Consider the following 15155-nt stretch of genomic DNA (forward strand, 5'->3'; position numbering starts at 1 on the left):
TTTTAACGGGGTTTAGTTACCTCTCAGCTGACCTCAGGGAAATGAGAATAATGATTAATGCACTAATCGTTCTCCAGTCTTAAATAACAGCCCTTGCATGGGGATTTTTTTCGTCTTCAGGAGTTCAGCAGCTATTACTTACGCTCTAACAAAGGTATGTAAAATGACACTGCACTTTCACTGAGGTTCATTGCTTCTTGAGTCCACTCCAGTCTTCAGGTGTTCTGGGTGCAGGAGTAAGTGGAATGTGGATATGATTTAATCTGGTTTCACAGGTGCAAGTACTTTAGGTGATCAAGTGTAAAAGACATTTAAATGCATCCTTTACAACATTTACTGTGAAATGAGGGGCATTGATGGGGACTGTGTTTCCTCTGAGAAAGAGCTCCATCGCTCCAGAAAATGCAGTTTTACTACTCCACAGACCAAAGGTGTGGGCTCTGTACCCCGCAGCCTGGCACTCAGCGTGGTGACCTTAAGCTCATGTGCAGCTGCACCAGAGTACATCATAGTGTCATGGTTTTCAACAGAGAACAAACAAGCGGTACTCGGTGAGTGTACAATCTTATTGTAGCTGAGATATAAGGAGTGTCTACATATTTGTGGACACACAGTTGATAAAACAAGGCTTGGATTTTGATCTCGGTCTGTGGTGTGTGTTGTGGTCAGTGTGAGGTTTCTACCGGAGGAGTGCAGCACCAGCAGCTGTGTGTCTAAAAACAGAGCCACTTGACTGTTGTGGCCCAGCATTAACTCAGCTCAGGTCAACTGTTCCTGTGAACGCATTTAGAAAATATGTCCAAAGGTTTGTTATAATGAGTGAATTAGATTACGTTAAAGAGCACCCACTGCACACACTTTTTTATCAAGTCTAATAGTGGAAAATAAACTACACTGTCTAGATAAGAGTCCTTTATCATTAGCCTGTTGTAAGCCTTTATTAGGAATCTTTTGTTTAAAGTCCAGCTAAGGTCATCAGTTAAATTCTAAACCCCCTCATGTTAAGAATAAGATAGTTATGAAGAAAATAATACCTTAAAAGTAGTTTTTAAAGCTGTCCTACACCTTCACGTTCGTTAACACGTGGCCTTATCTCCACCCACAGCTCCATCTCTTGCCTGAAGCTAGAACGCCCTGCCCCATGGGTTGACAGGATTGGTTCCTTAGATGTGTGATGTAGGAAACCCTGGCTGTGTGAATCCATGTTTCTGAGACTGTCTTTGGAACACTGAATGGGAAATGCTCATCCGTGGCGTGGACTAATCATTTCATTGAGCAACAACACCACATACGCAGGCTAACACTGGATTTTCATATGAGAGGGGATTTAAAACATTGAAAACTGGAAGATATTTTTTTAATTCCTAAAAGGAATGTTAGGCTGTATTTAATGTTGTACGTGTATTTACAAAACAAATGTAATATACGCATTACTTCTATAGTATGTTTTTGTTTTTCTAATTATGCAATACCTACTTTTATATGTTTTAAAGAGTAAAAAAATCCTGGGGATTACTGCCCTGAAAGTAATTGATTTTTTTTTTCTTTACAGTCCATTTTCTCTGTGGAGAAAGTTTCTGAAATGGCTGCCTGTTCTCTGGCCTGTTGTTTTGGTCCGGACCCGGATAATCCACCCCGTCGCTGATTGGTTAGATCTGTGGCGGTATGGTAATGAGCACGGGGCGTGACCTTGTTAATATTCATGATGACGTGTTGACACAGGCGCTGTGGGAAAAAAGTTTGGAGTTTACGAAGTTTCTGAGGAGCAGCGGAGAGAGAGAGAGAGAGAGAGGAGATAGAGAAAGGGAGAGATAGCGAGAGAGAGACAGAAAGAGAGAGAGAGAGAGGAGAAGGAAAAGGAAAAAAAGGAAAGACAGACAGGGAGCAGGGGGTAATAATAACCTTGAAAGTTTAAAGGTTTCTCGCTCAGATCAAGAGAGGGACATGTTTTGAGCTCAGATTAAAAGAGAGAGGGGACGCACTGCGGGGCTGAACTGGGGAGAATCACAGGCCTGGTCTTCGTTCTCAGTTCCTTGGCTGAGCGTGTTTTGACGGGTTCTCACCCCAGCGTCTGGGAGATGAACAGACATCCCTCAGCCCTGTGTTAACTCTCCGAGGTCCATAACAGTAGCCAAAAGATCCAGGAAAGCTCCCGGGCCGGTGTGTCGCCTACTGTACATTTCAGCCCAGTTCTCCGGGAGTTCTGACCCGTGCCGTGCTCCGAGATGAGCGGGAACCCTCCGGTGCAGCCTCTCCCAGGGCAGCAGGTCATCCATGTCGCCAAAGACCCGGACACGGACCTCGAGGCGCTCTTCAACGCGGTGATCAACCCGCGCCCGAGCTCCTGGAGGAAGAAACACCTGCCCGAGTCGTTCTTCCGCGAACCGGACTCGGGCTCCCACTCGCGCCAGTCCAGCACGGACTCCAGCAGCGGAGCGGGGCGGCTCACGGCGCAGCACGTGCGCTCGCACTCGTCCCCGGCGAGCCTGCAGCTGGGGCCCGGGACCGCGGGAGGACCGGGGGCTCCGGGGGCACCCCACCACGTCCACATCCGCCACCAGTCCTTCGATGTGGCCGAGGAGCTGCCGCTGCCCCCGGGCTGGGAGATGGCCTTCACCGCCAACGGACAGAAATACTTCCTCAAGTAGGTCTCCGTTTTCTCTTTCAGTGGGGAACATTACTACATCACCTGTTTATACGTTTATTAGAGTTACAGCGGCTCAGAATCACTTTCTCCAGTGTCCGAGACTTGGTTTTAAAGGGAACGTTCATTAGTTTATAGTTCATTAAAGTTAGAGCAGCTCTGATATCACTGTTTTAACAGCCCTCCAGGAGTTGATATGCCTTTTCTCCACTTACTGTTTCAGTGGTGTGTTATTTTCCTCACGCTGTTGTTCTGTGTCGGTGTAGTATTTTAACAGGACATTACTTTACTCCATTATTCTGTCACAGGAACAGCAGCTCACTTCAGGTCATCCTCAGCACTGATGTCCCTGGTTCACTAATCTGTTTATTAAAGTTAAAGCAGTTTAAAAGCACTTTCTAAAGTGTGTCAGTGTTGTAATAATACTAGATCAATTATTAGAGTTACTGTTTAAATGTTGTATTATTGCTGTAATTATAGTATTGTAGAAGTGTGCTGAGCTGTTCATGAGAAGGTTTATTTGCTCATTAGTGCTTTGTAAGAGAGTGTATTAGAGTAACCTCGGTTCCGGAGCTGTTTCCCAGTGTTTATTATTGATTTTAATGGGAGAGTGTAGTGCGTAAGTTTCTCAGTGTCGTAGCATTGGTTTTAAATGGGAAAGTTCATTACTTTTTAGTTGTTTTTGAGTTACAGCAGTTTATTCAAACCTTCTCAAGTGTCACTGTTAACTCATGAATGAATTAGTTTGTTTATTACAGTGAAGTCCTGTAAGGTAGTGACTAACGGGGGACAGATTTAATAGATTTACAGCAGCTCAGAAACACTGAGTGAGTTAAGGCAGCTCAGGAGTACTTTCAGGAAAAAGGGGATATGTCCTGATCGTTATGTTGAAGTTCATTAGTTTCGAAGTTTGTCAGACAGGAGCTCGGCAGCGCTCTCTACTGCAGTGTTACTGGGAAACAGAGCGGTGAAGTTAAGGGTGAGACCGTGGACTGGTTCACAACTGCTGCAAATAGTGCAAAGAAGGTAATATTTCGGTACCCTTTTAAGATTCAGCTGCCTCTAAAGGAAGGACGTTCATATCCTCTGCTACTCCACAGGAAGAAAAACACCACTAACTACGTCACATGACATCATGCTATTCCAGGACAGATGTGTTACAGGTATTTGCCATCTGTAGTGATTCAGTCGTGATATAAATCAGTTGTGCAGTGCATGTGCACTTTAATTTAGGCTTCTGGAGCCCACCAGCCCACACACTGTCAAACAAGACTGCCCTGTCCATATTTTGTGGGCTGCTTGTGTTTATGTGAGAGTGTAAAGATGGATTAAAACAGATGCGAACATGGACAAATAACAGGACTGGGCTGTAGAAGAAAGAGAACAGAGTGAAAACGGCTAAAAACCAGAGCTTCTGCTCCTCGCTCCTCACTGCTGTGCGCTCGGGGTCGGGGTGAACAGCGAGCGGCTCATTATCATTTAAAGGAACAGTGGAGGAACGCTGCTGTGGGGCTCGTGGGGTTTTGCCCAGGACCCAGAACTATGTCCCCTTGTTGAAAAGGAGGTGAATACGTCTCCTTTAAGGTCCGTTTGTAAATTGGCATTGCTTTGTCCGAGCTTCAGTTTCATTTTTATCTGCAGTAAGGAGGTGTGGACCCAGGGGTACAGGCAGGAGGTGGCCCCTGTACGTAGGGGGTTGTAGTTAAGTGAAGTTGAAAACACCTTTGGCAGTAAGAACAATGACTCAGGACTTTTTCTTTCTGTGATAAGGAGGTTGGTAAACATATCTTTGCAGGGATCTCGCTAACATGTACCCCCCGCCCCCCCACCCCACCCCACCCCGGTCCATGTCAATGTTAATGAGCTTTTTTAGTCTGTTCTCGACAGGAATGAGGGGGGATAAGCAAATCACAGCAGATCCGTTCTTCTCCAGCCCTGGGGACGCAGTGGTTATCTCGGCTGAGGGAGAGTTGATAAGTAACTAAAGGCTGTGTTCAGCTCGGTGGGGTGTCCACTGTTGGGTCAGGGTTTGTAAACTGAGAACCTCCTCCTACAACACACTGCGGTGACAAAAGAGCCAGATTAGGACGCTGTCATCTGACAAACCCTTGCTGCCGCATGTATCCCGTATTAGTGTTAAAACAGCTGCTCTGTGGATTCCCATTTCTGCTCTGCTGGTGTCTGGACTGGAGGTCTGCAGCAGTCTTCATGTGTTTACTTTATTTAATTTATAGCATCAGATTATAATTCTCCATGACCATTTGTTTTAAATATGTGGTTCATTTTCCATTTTACCCCTGCACCCTGAATCCACAGGGATCCAGCATAGTTTAGAGTATAGGAATCCTGAGCCTTTAACTCTTCGGTGACACGGCCTGCAGTGAGAGAGGCCTGTGCGGTCAGAGAGGATGTTGTTAAATGACGTTCAGGCGGTGAGCGTCTCCTGAAGATAAGGGCCAGTGCTCAGACGAGCCTTTTTTGATGTAATAAATGAGGCTGTTTCTCTTTGTTCATTATTTATTTAAACGTTAGCTTTTTTAAATACATGCAAATGACAAAAGATAGAGTTACAGACGCAATAACATATAAAACACGTCTTTATTTTTTGTCACTGTAAATGTAGGACTATTCTGTATTAAAATTATGATTTTTTTAGTGATTGTAATGAAATAACTGATTTGAACTGAATTTAACTGCAGTAGAGAACAGTAGGAATTATGGGTAGGTGGCTAGTGTTATCTACGATACACTGTTTTTTAATTCTTTTAAAGTGACCATAAAAAAAGTAATACAGTCATTTCTCTTTGGTGTAATTTCAGAAGATCTCTTTTTGTTCTCTCTTCTCTTCTCTTCTCTTCTCTTCTCTTCTAACAGCCTTGCTACATTTAAAGCGAACATGTCAGTGCCTGCCACACATTCATTTAGCACCTCCACCATCAACAAAGCTGCAGTGCCGGGTCTCCCTCCACCCTGTAATTAAACAGCAAAACAAAAGTCTTCCTGTCATCTGTAATTACTCCTTCACTCAGGGCCCTGTTGCATCTTGGAAGCCCATAGTTTGTTTCTTTGTTTTGAAAGGAAACCTGTTAATACCAGAAATAAAGGTCTTCCTGGTACTGAGACCATGTTCCGTGTTATTACTTACGCCCGGGACGTTACGTTAGTGTTAAAGCAGCTGTCTTTATAAATTTCTGTTCACTTTATTGAAGCAATTAGATGTAGGTTATGGCTTTAGTGGCCTTGAATGTTTTATTTTCCTAAATTCATAGCAGTGGATAGTAACATCATAGGCAATAAAAAAATGCTTACTTTAGGTAGTGTCTCTGTCACAGCTCCAGGGTCCTGGAGGTTGTGGGTTAGAGTCCCGCTCCGGGTGACTGTCTGTGAGGAGTGTGGTGTGTTCTCCCTGTGTCTGCGTGGGTTTCCTCCGGGTGACTGTCTGTGAGGAGTGTGGTGTGTTCTCCCTGTGTCTGCGTGGGTTTCCTCCGGGTGACTGTCTGTGAGGAGTGTGGTGTGTTCACCCTGTGTCTGCGTGGGTTTCCTCCGGGTGACTGTCTGTGAGGAGTGTGGTGTGTTCTCCCTGTGTCTGCGTGGGTTTCCTCCGGGTGACTGTCTGTGAGGAGTGTGGTGTGTTCACCCTGTGTCTGCGTGGGTTTCCTCCGGGTGACTGTCTGTGAGGAGTGTGGTGTGTTCACCCTGTGTCTGCGTGGGTTTCCTCCGGGTGCTCCGGTTTCCTCCCACGCTCCAAAAACATATGCCGGTAGGTGGATTGGCGACTCAAAAGTGTCTGTAGGTGTGAGTGTGTGTTGCCCTGTGAAGGATTGGCGCCCCCTCCAGGGTGTGTTCCTGCCTTGTGCCCAGTGATTCCGGGTAGGCTCCGGATCCACTGCCACCCTGAACTGGATAAGGACTACAGACAATGAATGAATGAATGATTACTTTAAAGAGAAGGGAAAAGGATTATTAAGTTGTAACGGAAGGTAATGCGACAAGATGTTTTTCTGAGCCAATCCTATTGGTCCATTTATGATAAAATGGTAACTGAAGTTTTCAGATTTTGCAAAACGTATTATTCCTTCTTGCTTCCTGCTGTCTATCCAGAGCTTAAACATTGACCAAAGATTATCACACAGTCATTTGTGATCTTATTTCCTGCAACAATACCTGAAGAGTTTGAGGAATGATAATACAACACTACCCTTTTAACCACAGGATGTTGGACTCTGAGTGATAGAACTAGTCTTTCCTCTCTCTGATGGATTTAAACACCTACACCTCCTCCAGTCACACACACACAGACACACACACCTCCCTCAAGCTTAAAGAGAGTGTGTGCAAACTGCAAATCTGTCGTTCTCATCCACAGCAGCTCAAACCTGTTTTGGTTCTGGACAAACCCTGTCAGATCCTTTTAACCAAAGCTGTCGGAGGACTCCCAGCTGTTGGAGGTCCAGAGCTCCAGAAATGAACAGCTCAGTCCTGTCACAATCAAGACATGAAAGTGGCCATTTAGGCGTTCACATCTGGAGCTGCCCATACGTTCCACCTGAAGACTTACCTTAAATAAACCAGCAGTACTCACGACTGCCCTCTAGAGGCATTACTGCTCATTACGGACCAACATCAAATACACAAACATTGCTCACTTCGACTTTCGACTGAGACTTTTGGGGTTTTTTGTTTTTGTAAAACGCAGGGCATGTCCACATTTAAATGTGTTCATTTACATCAATTAGCTTCAGTCAAATACATTACCAGTTCCACTTCTGTTGCATGGTAAACATGGGAATATTTGGACGATACTGCGGCCAGCTTAAATAATTGCAATGAGGTGATTATGTAATTATCGCGACAGGCCTGAACTGGCTTTAAGGAGAGGTGTGCTTCTTACCGTAACACGGACTTAACCGAAAGTAATAAGAGTTATTAAAATCACGGCAGTGAAGCAGCAGCTGTGTTAGTGGCGAAGAGGAAATCAGAAATTACAGCCTCTCCATTCAGAGAGGCAAGAGATTCAGGCAGCCAACACACACACACACACACAGAGTGAAGAAAGAGGACTGTGAGGGGTTGAATATTTCAGAGCTCTTTCAAGCTGGTGCAGTCTTTAATTAAACGTCTTCTTAATGCCTCGGAAAGCTCGGATTCTTTGAGGCTGTTCTCTTACTTCTTTATACTTCTGCCCAAGACAAATGCCCGGTAAACACTTCTTTCCCTTTATTACACACAGCTGAGGAGTGCTTTTCTGTGCCGCCGCCTTTGAGTTTAGTATGTTACGATCATTATCTGCACTTGCCAAGTTTCCATTGGGCTTTGTGGATTGTTCTTCTGAGTTAAGGTTGCTCCAAAAACTCTCCATTTTTGTCCTTATCTTCCATTTACTTTGTGTGAATATTAAAATATGAAGGGGCCAGTCAAAGCAGTCAGATTTACTCCTCAGTTCCTCCCTCCGCAGTAAGTGTAACTTAATATTGGAAGAATATGATCCACCAGAGCATTGATAAGAATTAAACTAATATTCTAGAAGTGTTTGTGGACCTGTGTCTGCCTTCACACCAGAGCTGTGTGTTCACATGACAGAGGTGTGCACCTGAGCAGGGAGCTCCCTCTCTGATGTCATTGTGAATGGATGGAGGAGCAGGTTTGTGAGCGTGTGATGTAACATACTCTCTTTGATGTACAGTGCACGGTCTTTGCGCTACTGCAAACTATTTATTAACAAGTCTTGTTTTTAACTCTTGCTCTGGGTGTAGAGTGTGTGTGTGTGTGAGGATGATGCTGAGGTGGCCCTCAGTATGACAGGGTTCGGCATCCATGGACCCACCTAATCACGAATTGAATATATTCCAATAATTCCAACAGCAACCCTTTCCTACCCTCCTCCACAAGGTACATAGTGCAGTTTCTGCAGTGCTGAGCCCAGAGTAGCACTGACCAGAGGTTCTATTCTCCATATTACAGATCAGTGAAGCATCACAATGATTTTGAAGCTGTCATTTTAAGGTGTAAATACCACCTAGTGTTCCTTTAAAATCATGTCTAAATGTGAGTAATTATAATATAATTATAATAAACTCTTTATTGCATTATCACAATCTGCAGAGAATCAGCTTCCTTGTGACATACAGTAATCATATAAACTGCCTGTTGTCCCACAGTGCCCACTGGGCTTGTTGTTGGCCTTGTTGGCTGCAGTGTTACCTGGTAGTCGGCTTCCAATGACTTTTTAATTTTTCCGCAGCTCAGCTTTGAGCAGCTCGTGTAACTCGGCCGTTGATTAAATTCTCTGTTCCCTGCGACTTCGTTAAGACCCTGTCCCAGCCGAAGAAGTGCAGTACATTCAGTTGAAATCTAAGCCATGGCCTGGTGAGCTTTCTCAGGCTAAGGCTTATCCGGGGGCCGCAGCTTGTACGCCGCCCTTGTCAGGGTCATTGGTCCGTGTGTGTAACAGCTGAATGATTCCTGAATGCAACAACAGGCAGAAAATGTACGAGTGACTTCAGTTTCTTGTTATTCTATGGAACACAAAAGACTGGCAAGAAAACCAAAGCTGAAATGCAGTCAGTAGAAATCTTCTGGCTGTAATGGACCAGGGATAAAAGGCAGGAGCAGAAATAGAAATTCCAAAAAAATGAAGGTCCAAATGAACGTCTGCAAGGCTTCTGCGCATCGTAAAGGAATCTGTCTGCTATCTGTAAAGCAGCCGGAGCAGATGTGTTTGAAGAGGCAGCAGCCAGTCTGGAAGGTCTTTGCCTTTGTTCTGGAGTCTGGCTTGGCCCGATTATGGTCCTGGAGCTCTTTCAGGGCCTTGGTAACTTTGTGCTGGGAGTTATTTCTCTTCAGTGTGTCACTGGGATGGGTGTGAGTCTCTGGTTCTCTGGCTCGACCTGGATGACCTTCTCCTCAGTGATGGAAGCCATTGCCAGACGAGGCCCTTTTGCAGCTGTGTATTGTTCAAGCGCCCCCGGGCTTTACCTTTCGATATAAAATGTATGAAGGCAGTTAAAGCTGAAGGGAACGTCATGTGACCTGAGATCTAAGGGATCATCAGAACTGTCGCAGATACCTTTTGTTTGACCATCTTTTCCTGGAACTGAACATCGTGAGTGTAACGCCTCGCAGCTGCAGTGTCCCGGGCCTGAGTTCAGGACTCGCCTCGAGGTGTGGGTTTCCTCCGGGTGCTCCAGTTTCCTTCCACAGTCCAAACACACATGCTGGTAGGTGGAATGGCTGTGTGTGTGTGTGTGTGTGTGTGTGTGTGTGTGTGTGTGTGTGTGTGTGTGAGTGAGTGACTGGGTGAGTGTGTGAACTTTTCCACAGGTGTGTGTGAGTGACTCAGTGTGTGAAACTGTCCACCAGTGAGAGTGTGAATATGAGATTATGTTGCACTCTGTCCTGTGTGTGTGTGTGTGTGTGTGTTCCTCTTGCATGAACATATCAGAAACAAACTAATGCTGTGACATCACAACCATGACCAATGACAATCTCTATGTTTAGGCCTCAAGCTTCAATCCGTGGATGTGATTTTTAATTTTAATTTAGAATTTCTTAGAAGATTTAGATTTAGAATTTGGATCTGTATAAAATTATAATAATTGAAATAAATTATTAATTACAATGTTGTTTAGAAACATCACAATGAAATGTTTCAAAAAAATCACTCTTCTCTAGTTTAAAGTGTAATCTTCTGTTGACTCCAGTGTGTGTGTGTGTGTGTTTATAGAATGTGTAGGTTCCATAGCCCTGCCTTATGTAGAAGTCAGTGATCTGGTTGAGCTCCACAGTGCCCCTGGAGCTGCCACTCTTACACACAACAGCTGAGCGCGAGAGTTCAAAGCCGCATAGAGCCACAGAGCAAACGGACACGGGTACAAAGAATCAGGCTGTTATTTCTGGGCCTTGTGCTGTAGTCGGTGTTTGTTTGATACCTGACCGTTCGCAGGGTAAAGGAAAGACTGACCCCAGCAGCGGGACACTACACTTCTTACTTGTGGTGGATTGTTTGAGAGTGAAAAGTTTCACTGGCGATTTGCCCCCGCCATGTTGCCATCACTACAAACACTCGAAAACAAAGAGACCCTTCAGAGCGATGTGTGATCCTCGGCGCTGAGTGCTTCAGTCTGGAGATAAGATGATCTATTTATACTGCGCTGAGGGCCAGGCTTGATTGAGTTAATTCAAGCTTGGTGAGATGTGTGTGTGTGTGTGTGTGTGTGTGTGTGTGTGTGTTGGGGTGTGTGTGTGTGTGTGTGTGTGTTTCCCAATGTATGTGTCTCTCTCTGTGTTTATCTATGTCCCCTGGGTGTCTGCGTTGTGTGTGTTTCCCAATTTGTGTGTCTCTGTCTGTGTCTCGTGTGTGCCCTCTGAAGTCCCTGTATGTGTGTGTCTGCAGTCTCTATGTGTGTGTGTCTGCGTGTCTGCAGTCCCTCTGTGTGTGTGTCTGCGTGTCTGCAGTCCCTCTGTGTGTGTGTGTCTGCGTGTCTGCAGTCCCTCTGTGTGTGTGTGTCTGCGTGTCTGCAGTCCCTCTGTGTGTGTGTGTCTGCGTGTCTGCAGTCCCTGTGTGTGTGTGTGTCTGCGTGTCTGCAGTCCCTCTGTGTGTGTGTCTGCGTGTCTGCAGTCCCTCTGTGTGTGTGTCTGCGTGTCTGCAGTCCCTCTGTGTGTGTGTGTCTGCGTGTCTGCAGTCCCTCTGTGTGTGTGTGTCTGCGTGTCTGCAGTCCCTGTATGTGTGTGTCTGCGTGTCTGCAGTCCCTGTGTGTGTGTGTCTGCGTGTCTGCAGTCCCTGTATGTGTGTGTCTGCGTGTCTGCAGTCCCTGTATGTGTGTGTCTGCGTGTCTGCAGTCCCTGTATGTGCGTGTCTGCAGTCCCTGTATGTGTGTCTGCGTGTCTGCAGTCCCTGTATGTGTGTTTGCAGTGCACACACACACAAACACTGTGCTCAGATCAGTCAATAATCCGATATGTGTGTGAGACACGGTGAGTCTGTTTACACGGCGCAGTGCCGCTCCTGTGCCTCTGTGCTTTACGATGTTTAAATAAAGAAGCAGGTCTGTGGCTCTCTGACTTTTGTAGACGCTGCTGCTGACCTTCAGCAGACTGCATTTTACGGGAAGACAGCTGGAATACTTTAACTGGAGGAGATGGGAGATTAATGCGGGTACATGCGTACACACAAACACACACACATAAACACACACAACGGCATGTCTTTTCACCTCTCTGTCAGTTTACAGACTTTAACCTCAGAGCATCAAACAGGAGAGAGTCGGAGAAGTCTTCCAAGAAGCGTATTTCTTACGTTTGATCCTCACAGTGAAGCGAGTGTAAACTTGGCGGCACACACTGTCCTACACGCTGATAAATGGTTTGTCAGTACTGCCTAAAAAATTCCTTCCTGTGAGAGCTCACAGGCTAACTAGTGGGATATTCAGCTCTGAGACGTAAAAGAGCCAATTCAGTTTAGATCAGTATTTTACACCAACTTCAACCTCAAAAACCATATCAAATCAAATCAGCTTCTTTCATTGCTGCAGCTCCTCAGTAACTTAGTGCTACTGATTACACCCGTAAACTTTAAACACAGCATGTGAAAAAACCCCTTGTTCAGTGAATGTGAACATTAATGTAGGGATCTGGAGCCCAACAAGCCACACACTGTGAAACAAGACCACCCACTCAGTTTTTTGTGGGCTGCCTAAGTCAGAAAACATGGGATCAAACGAGTCGTTCAGATGTTGTGCGAATGGCCCCGCCCCCTCGTCTGAGTCTGTCCAATCACAGCGGCGGACCTGCTTTTATGTGGGAGACAAGGAAGACGAGGTTAAACGCAGCAAAACAAACACAACTTGGTAAAAACTGAAAAAATGAGAACGGAGAAGAAAAAAAGTGGAGCTAAACGACTAAAAACCAGAGCTGCTCCTCGCTCCTCACTGCTGTGCGCTCGGGGTCGGGGTGAACAGCGAGCGGCTCATTATCATTTAAAGGAGCAGGGTTGTTTAGACAGGGGGAGAACGCTGCAGTGGGGATAATTTTTCTTTTTTTGTAGAAGTGGGAGATTTAATATTAATGCGGTTTACTTTTTGTTACGTTTACGTTTTGTAGGTTTTGTTTTTTTGCCTCTCATTATCCTCTGTATAATCTCTGTATTCAGGCTCCTGGACTATTGTGGTGTTCAGTTATTGTTTTTGTAGTTTGTACGTCTTCCATTAGCCTCACTCCCGAGCTTCACGTGTGCTCAGCTTTTTTCCAAGTGGTATTTTCCATGCCCTCCCCACCGTCCACCCTCATCCCCTTTCCAATAAGCAGTTGAAAGAGATGGCTGGGTCCACAGGATATGGAACTGCTCATTTCCTTTTGTTTGCTGGGATAAAGGCTGGAGGGACGCAGTGGCCTCTCTTTGGGGGTTTTGTCAGAGTGAAAAACAACAAACATGAGTCACTTCAAAGACTGCAACGAGGGGAAAACCCACTGAACCATACGACTTACTGCACTAAAGCCATCTCCAGTTATTACTCAATAATCTTGTCAACGTTTCTTTAAAAGGCCCTGGGCGCTCACATTTCCATTATTATATATTGGTTTGGGATAAATTTGCTTACAGAGAGAATGAGTTAGGTGTTGGATTTGTGGTTCTTGTGACAACAGGTCTCTGCCAAAGGAGTGTTTAACGTCACCTGCATCAGTACGGTGAACGTCTCCCATGGCATTCCCTCGCAGGTTTTGTACGTCCTTGTAGAAGAAAACAAAAAGTCACTGTGGAGCATCTTTATAGGTCTGTTCCTGACTTTTAGCACTGTGGAACGTAAAGGGCAGCAGGTATAATGAAAATTTAAAACATCAGAAATGGAGATTCAAGGCTTTTTTTTCTTAAGAAGTCATTAGGCAAATGAGTGATCTAATATTCAGTGAGCACAGGAGTGATACAGGAGCACATTCAGTTCAAGACTCATTCTACAGAAATACACTACAAAGCGCCACAGGAGGTCATTCCTGCGTGTGACACCATGGTTCATCTGTGTGATACTCAATGCCACATTTATACTGTTCATATGTGCAATAACAATAATATTGTAATTCATTTGTTCTTAATGATGTGCAGTACTTTGAATTGCTTTATACAGTATATTCCATAATTATTATCACAGCCACTGCCTCTTTTTTGGTTTTAAAGAAAAGAGAAATTTTATATACACGTATTTGCAAGTGTGTGTCTGCTTCCCCACATTATATATGGCTTGGTGGACTCCAGATTCACACACGTCTGATTGTCCAGGAGCCTTATTTTAATAATCATTTCCTGTGTAAACGTAATGAGCAAGATCTCGCAAATTAGTCACGTAACCAACCACAATCCTGTCCAATAGGAATGTCCCTCAGTTTTTTATTTTCTTATTAGACAATCCCCCAAATTTGGGCTTATCTGGTTAACGGAGAAATCCTGCTTTTGTGGAACAGACCCCAGCTGTGCGTTAGACTTTAGCTTGTTTTCTTTTGGACTGTGGAAATATATAGGTTTCCGTAATGTGAAGGAAAACTTCTTGAAGTCCCTGAATCATAAATAAGCATAAGATTGAGTACGTTCCTGCTCTGCCGGTCTAAATAACACTCAGAGACAGATGTGGCCTTCGCAGCTGTGAAGTAGTCAAAATGTTGGAATTATCCAGAAAACTATTAGCATTCTTGAGGAGCTCAGGACGGCCGTCTGGAGAGGGGAGTGCCAAAGGCTTGGTTTAGTCTTTATCAGTCCGTCTGCTCTTGGAAAACCCTTCGAGAACCCTCCGCAACCTTCAGCCACACAGCAAGCAAGGTCACGCCTTCACGTTTCTGTCGTGGGACGCTGGAGTACAGTGGGCCTTTATCATATACTGGTGTGGTTAAACATTGCATTGTTGTCAGAACAAAACCTTGCACCAGGGACAAAGTCTCCTTAGAGATAATTAGTAAGCCCCCGCCCCCCCATTCTCCAAATCAGTGCAATCAGCAAATCTGATTTGTACCTTGAAAAACTGCTGTGTAAAATGGAGTCTGAAGGCTGAAGTCTTCATAAGTTTCTCTCCTTCCCTCCGGAGGCCTGCAGCACTGCTGGGGGAGGAGTTTTGAAAGAGGTGAAGCCCTCCTCCAGACTTGTTGATAGAGTCTGTGACTCCTCCCTCCTTCTCTCCTCCCTCTCTGTCTCTCACACTCCCTCCCCTCCCTGTCTTTATTTCCCTTATACTCTCTCTCTCTCTCTCTCTCTCTCTCTCTCTCTCTCTCTATTCATGGGGTGAGGAATGTGAGCAACAGTTATGTGGGAGTATTGTTCTTGCAGCAGAGAGAAGCCTGTAGCGACCCTCGCTCTTTAAACCAGTGGCATTTCATTCAGTGTGTGGTCACATTTTGTTTTGGAGTTAGTGTGTGTGTGTCTCCACCCTGATTCACACTGGTGTCACGCTATCACCTGTGACGCATCGCCGGCTTCAGAAGAGCCTTCACTGAAGGGCAGCTTGAGCATGAGCTAATTCCCATTGTCCCGTCT

At 45.2% G+C, this 15155-nt stretch overlaps 1 protein-coding gene across 2 annotated transcripts in view; it reads left to right on the forward strand.

Annotated features, from left to right (window-relative positions):
* Window positions 1–1754: 1754 nt before the first annotated feature.
* wwtr1 (WW domain containing transcription regulator 1) overlaps window positions 1755–15155 on the forward strand; it is a 44671-nt gene continuing 31270 nt past the window's right edge. The window contains exon 1 of one of the 2 annotated variants that reach the window (XM_066647901.1): window positions 1755–2644. In XM_066647901.1, the coding sequence (XP_066503998.1) occupies window positions 2226–2644 (419 nt within the window). In that variant the 5' untranslated portion in view covers window positions 1755–2225. The remainder of the gene's footprint in view (window positions 2645–15155) is intronic. The other variant, XM_066647900.1, reaches the window with a different exon arrangement.

The sequence above is a fragment of the Hoplias malabaricus genome, chromosome 16, assembly GCF_029633855.1.
Source record: "Hoplias malabaricus isolate fHopMal1 chromosome 16, fHopMal1.hap1, whole genome shotgun sequence".
NCBI lineage: Eukaryota > Metazoa > Chordata > Actinopteri > Characiformes > Erythrinidae > Hoplias > Hoplias malabaricus.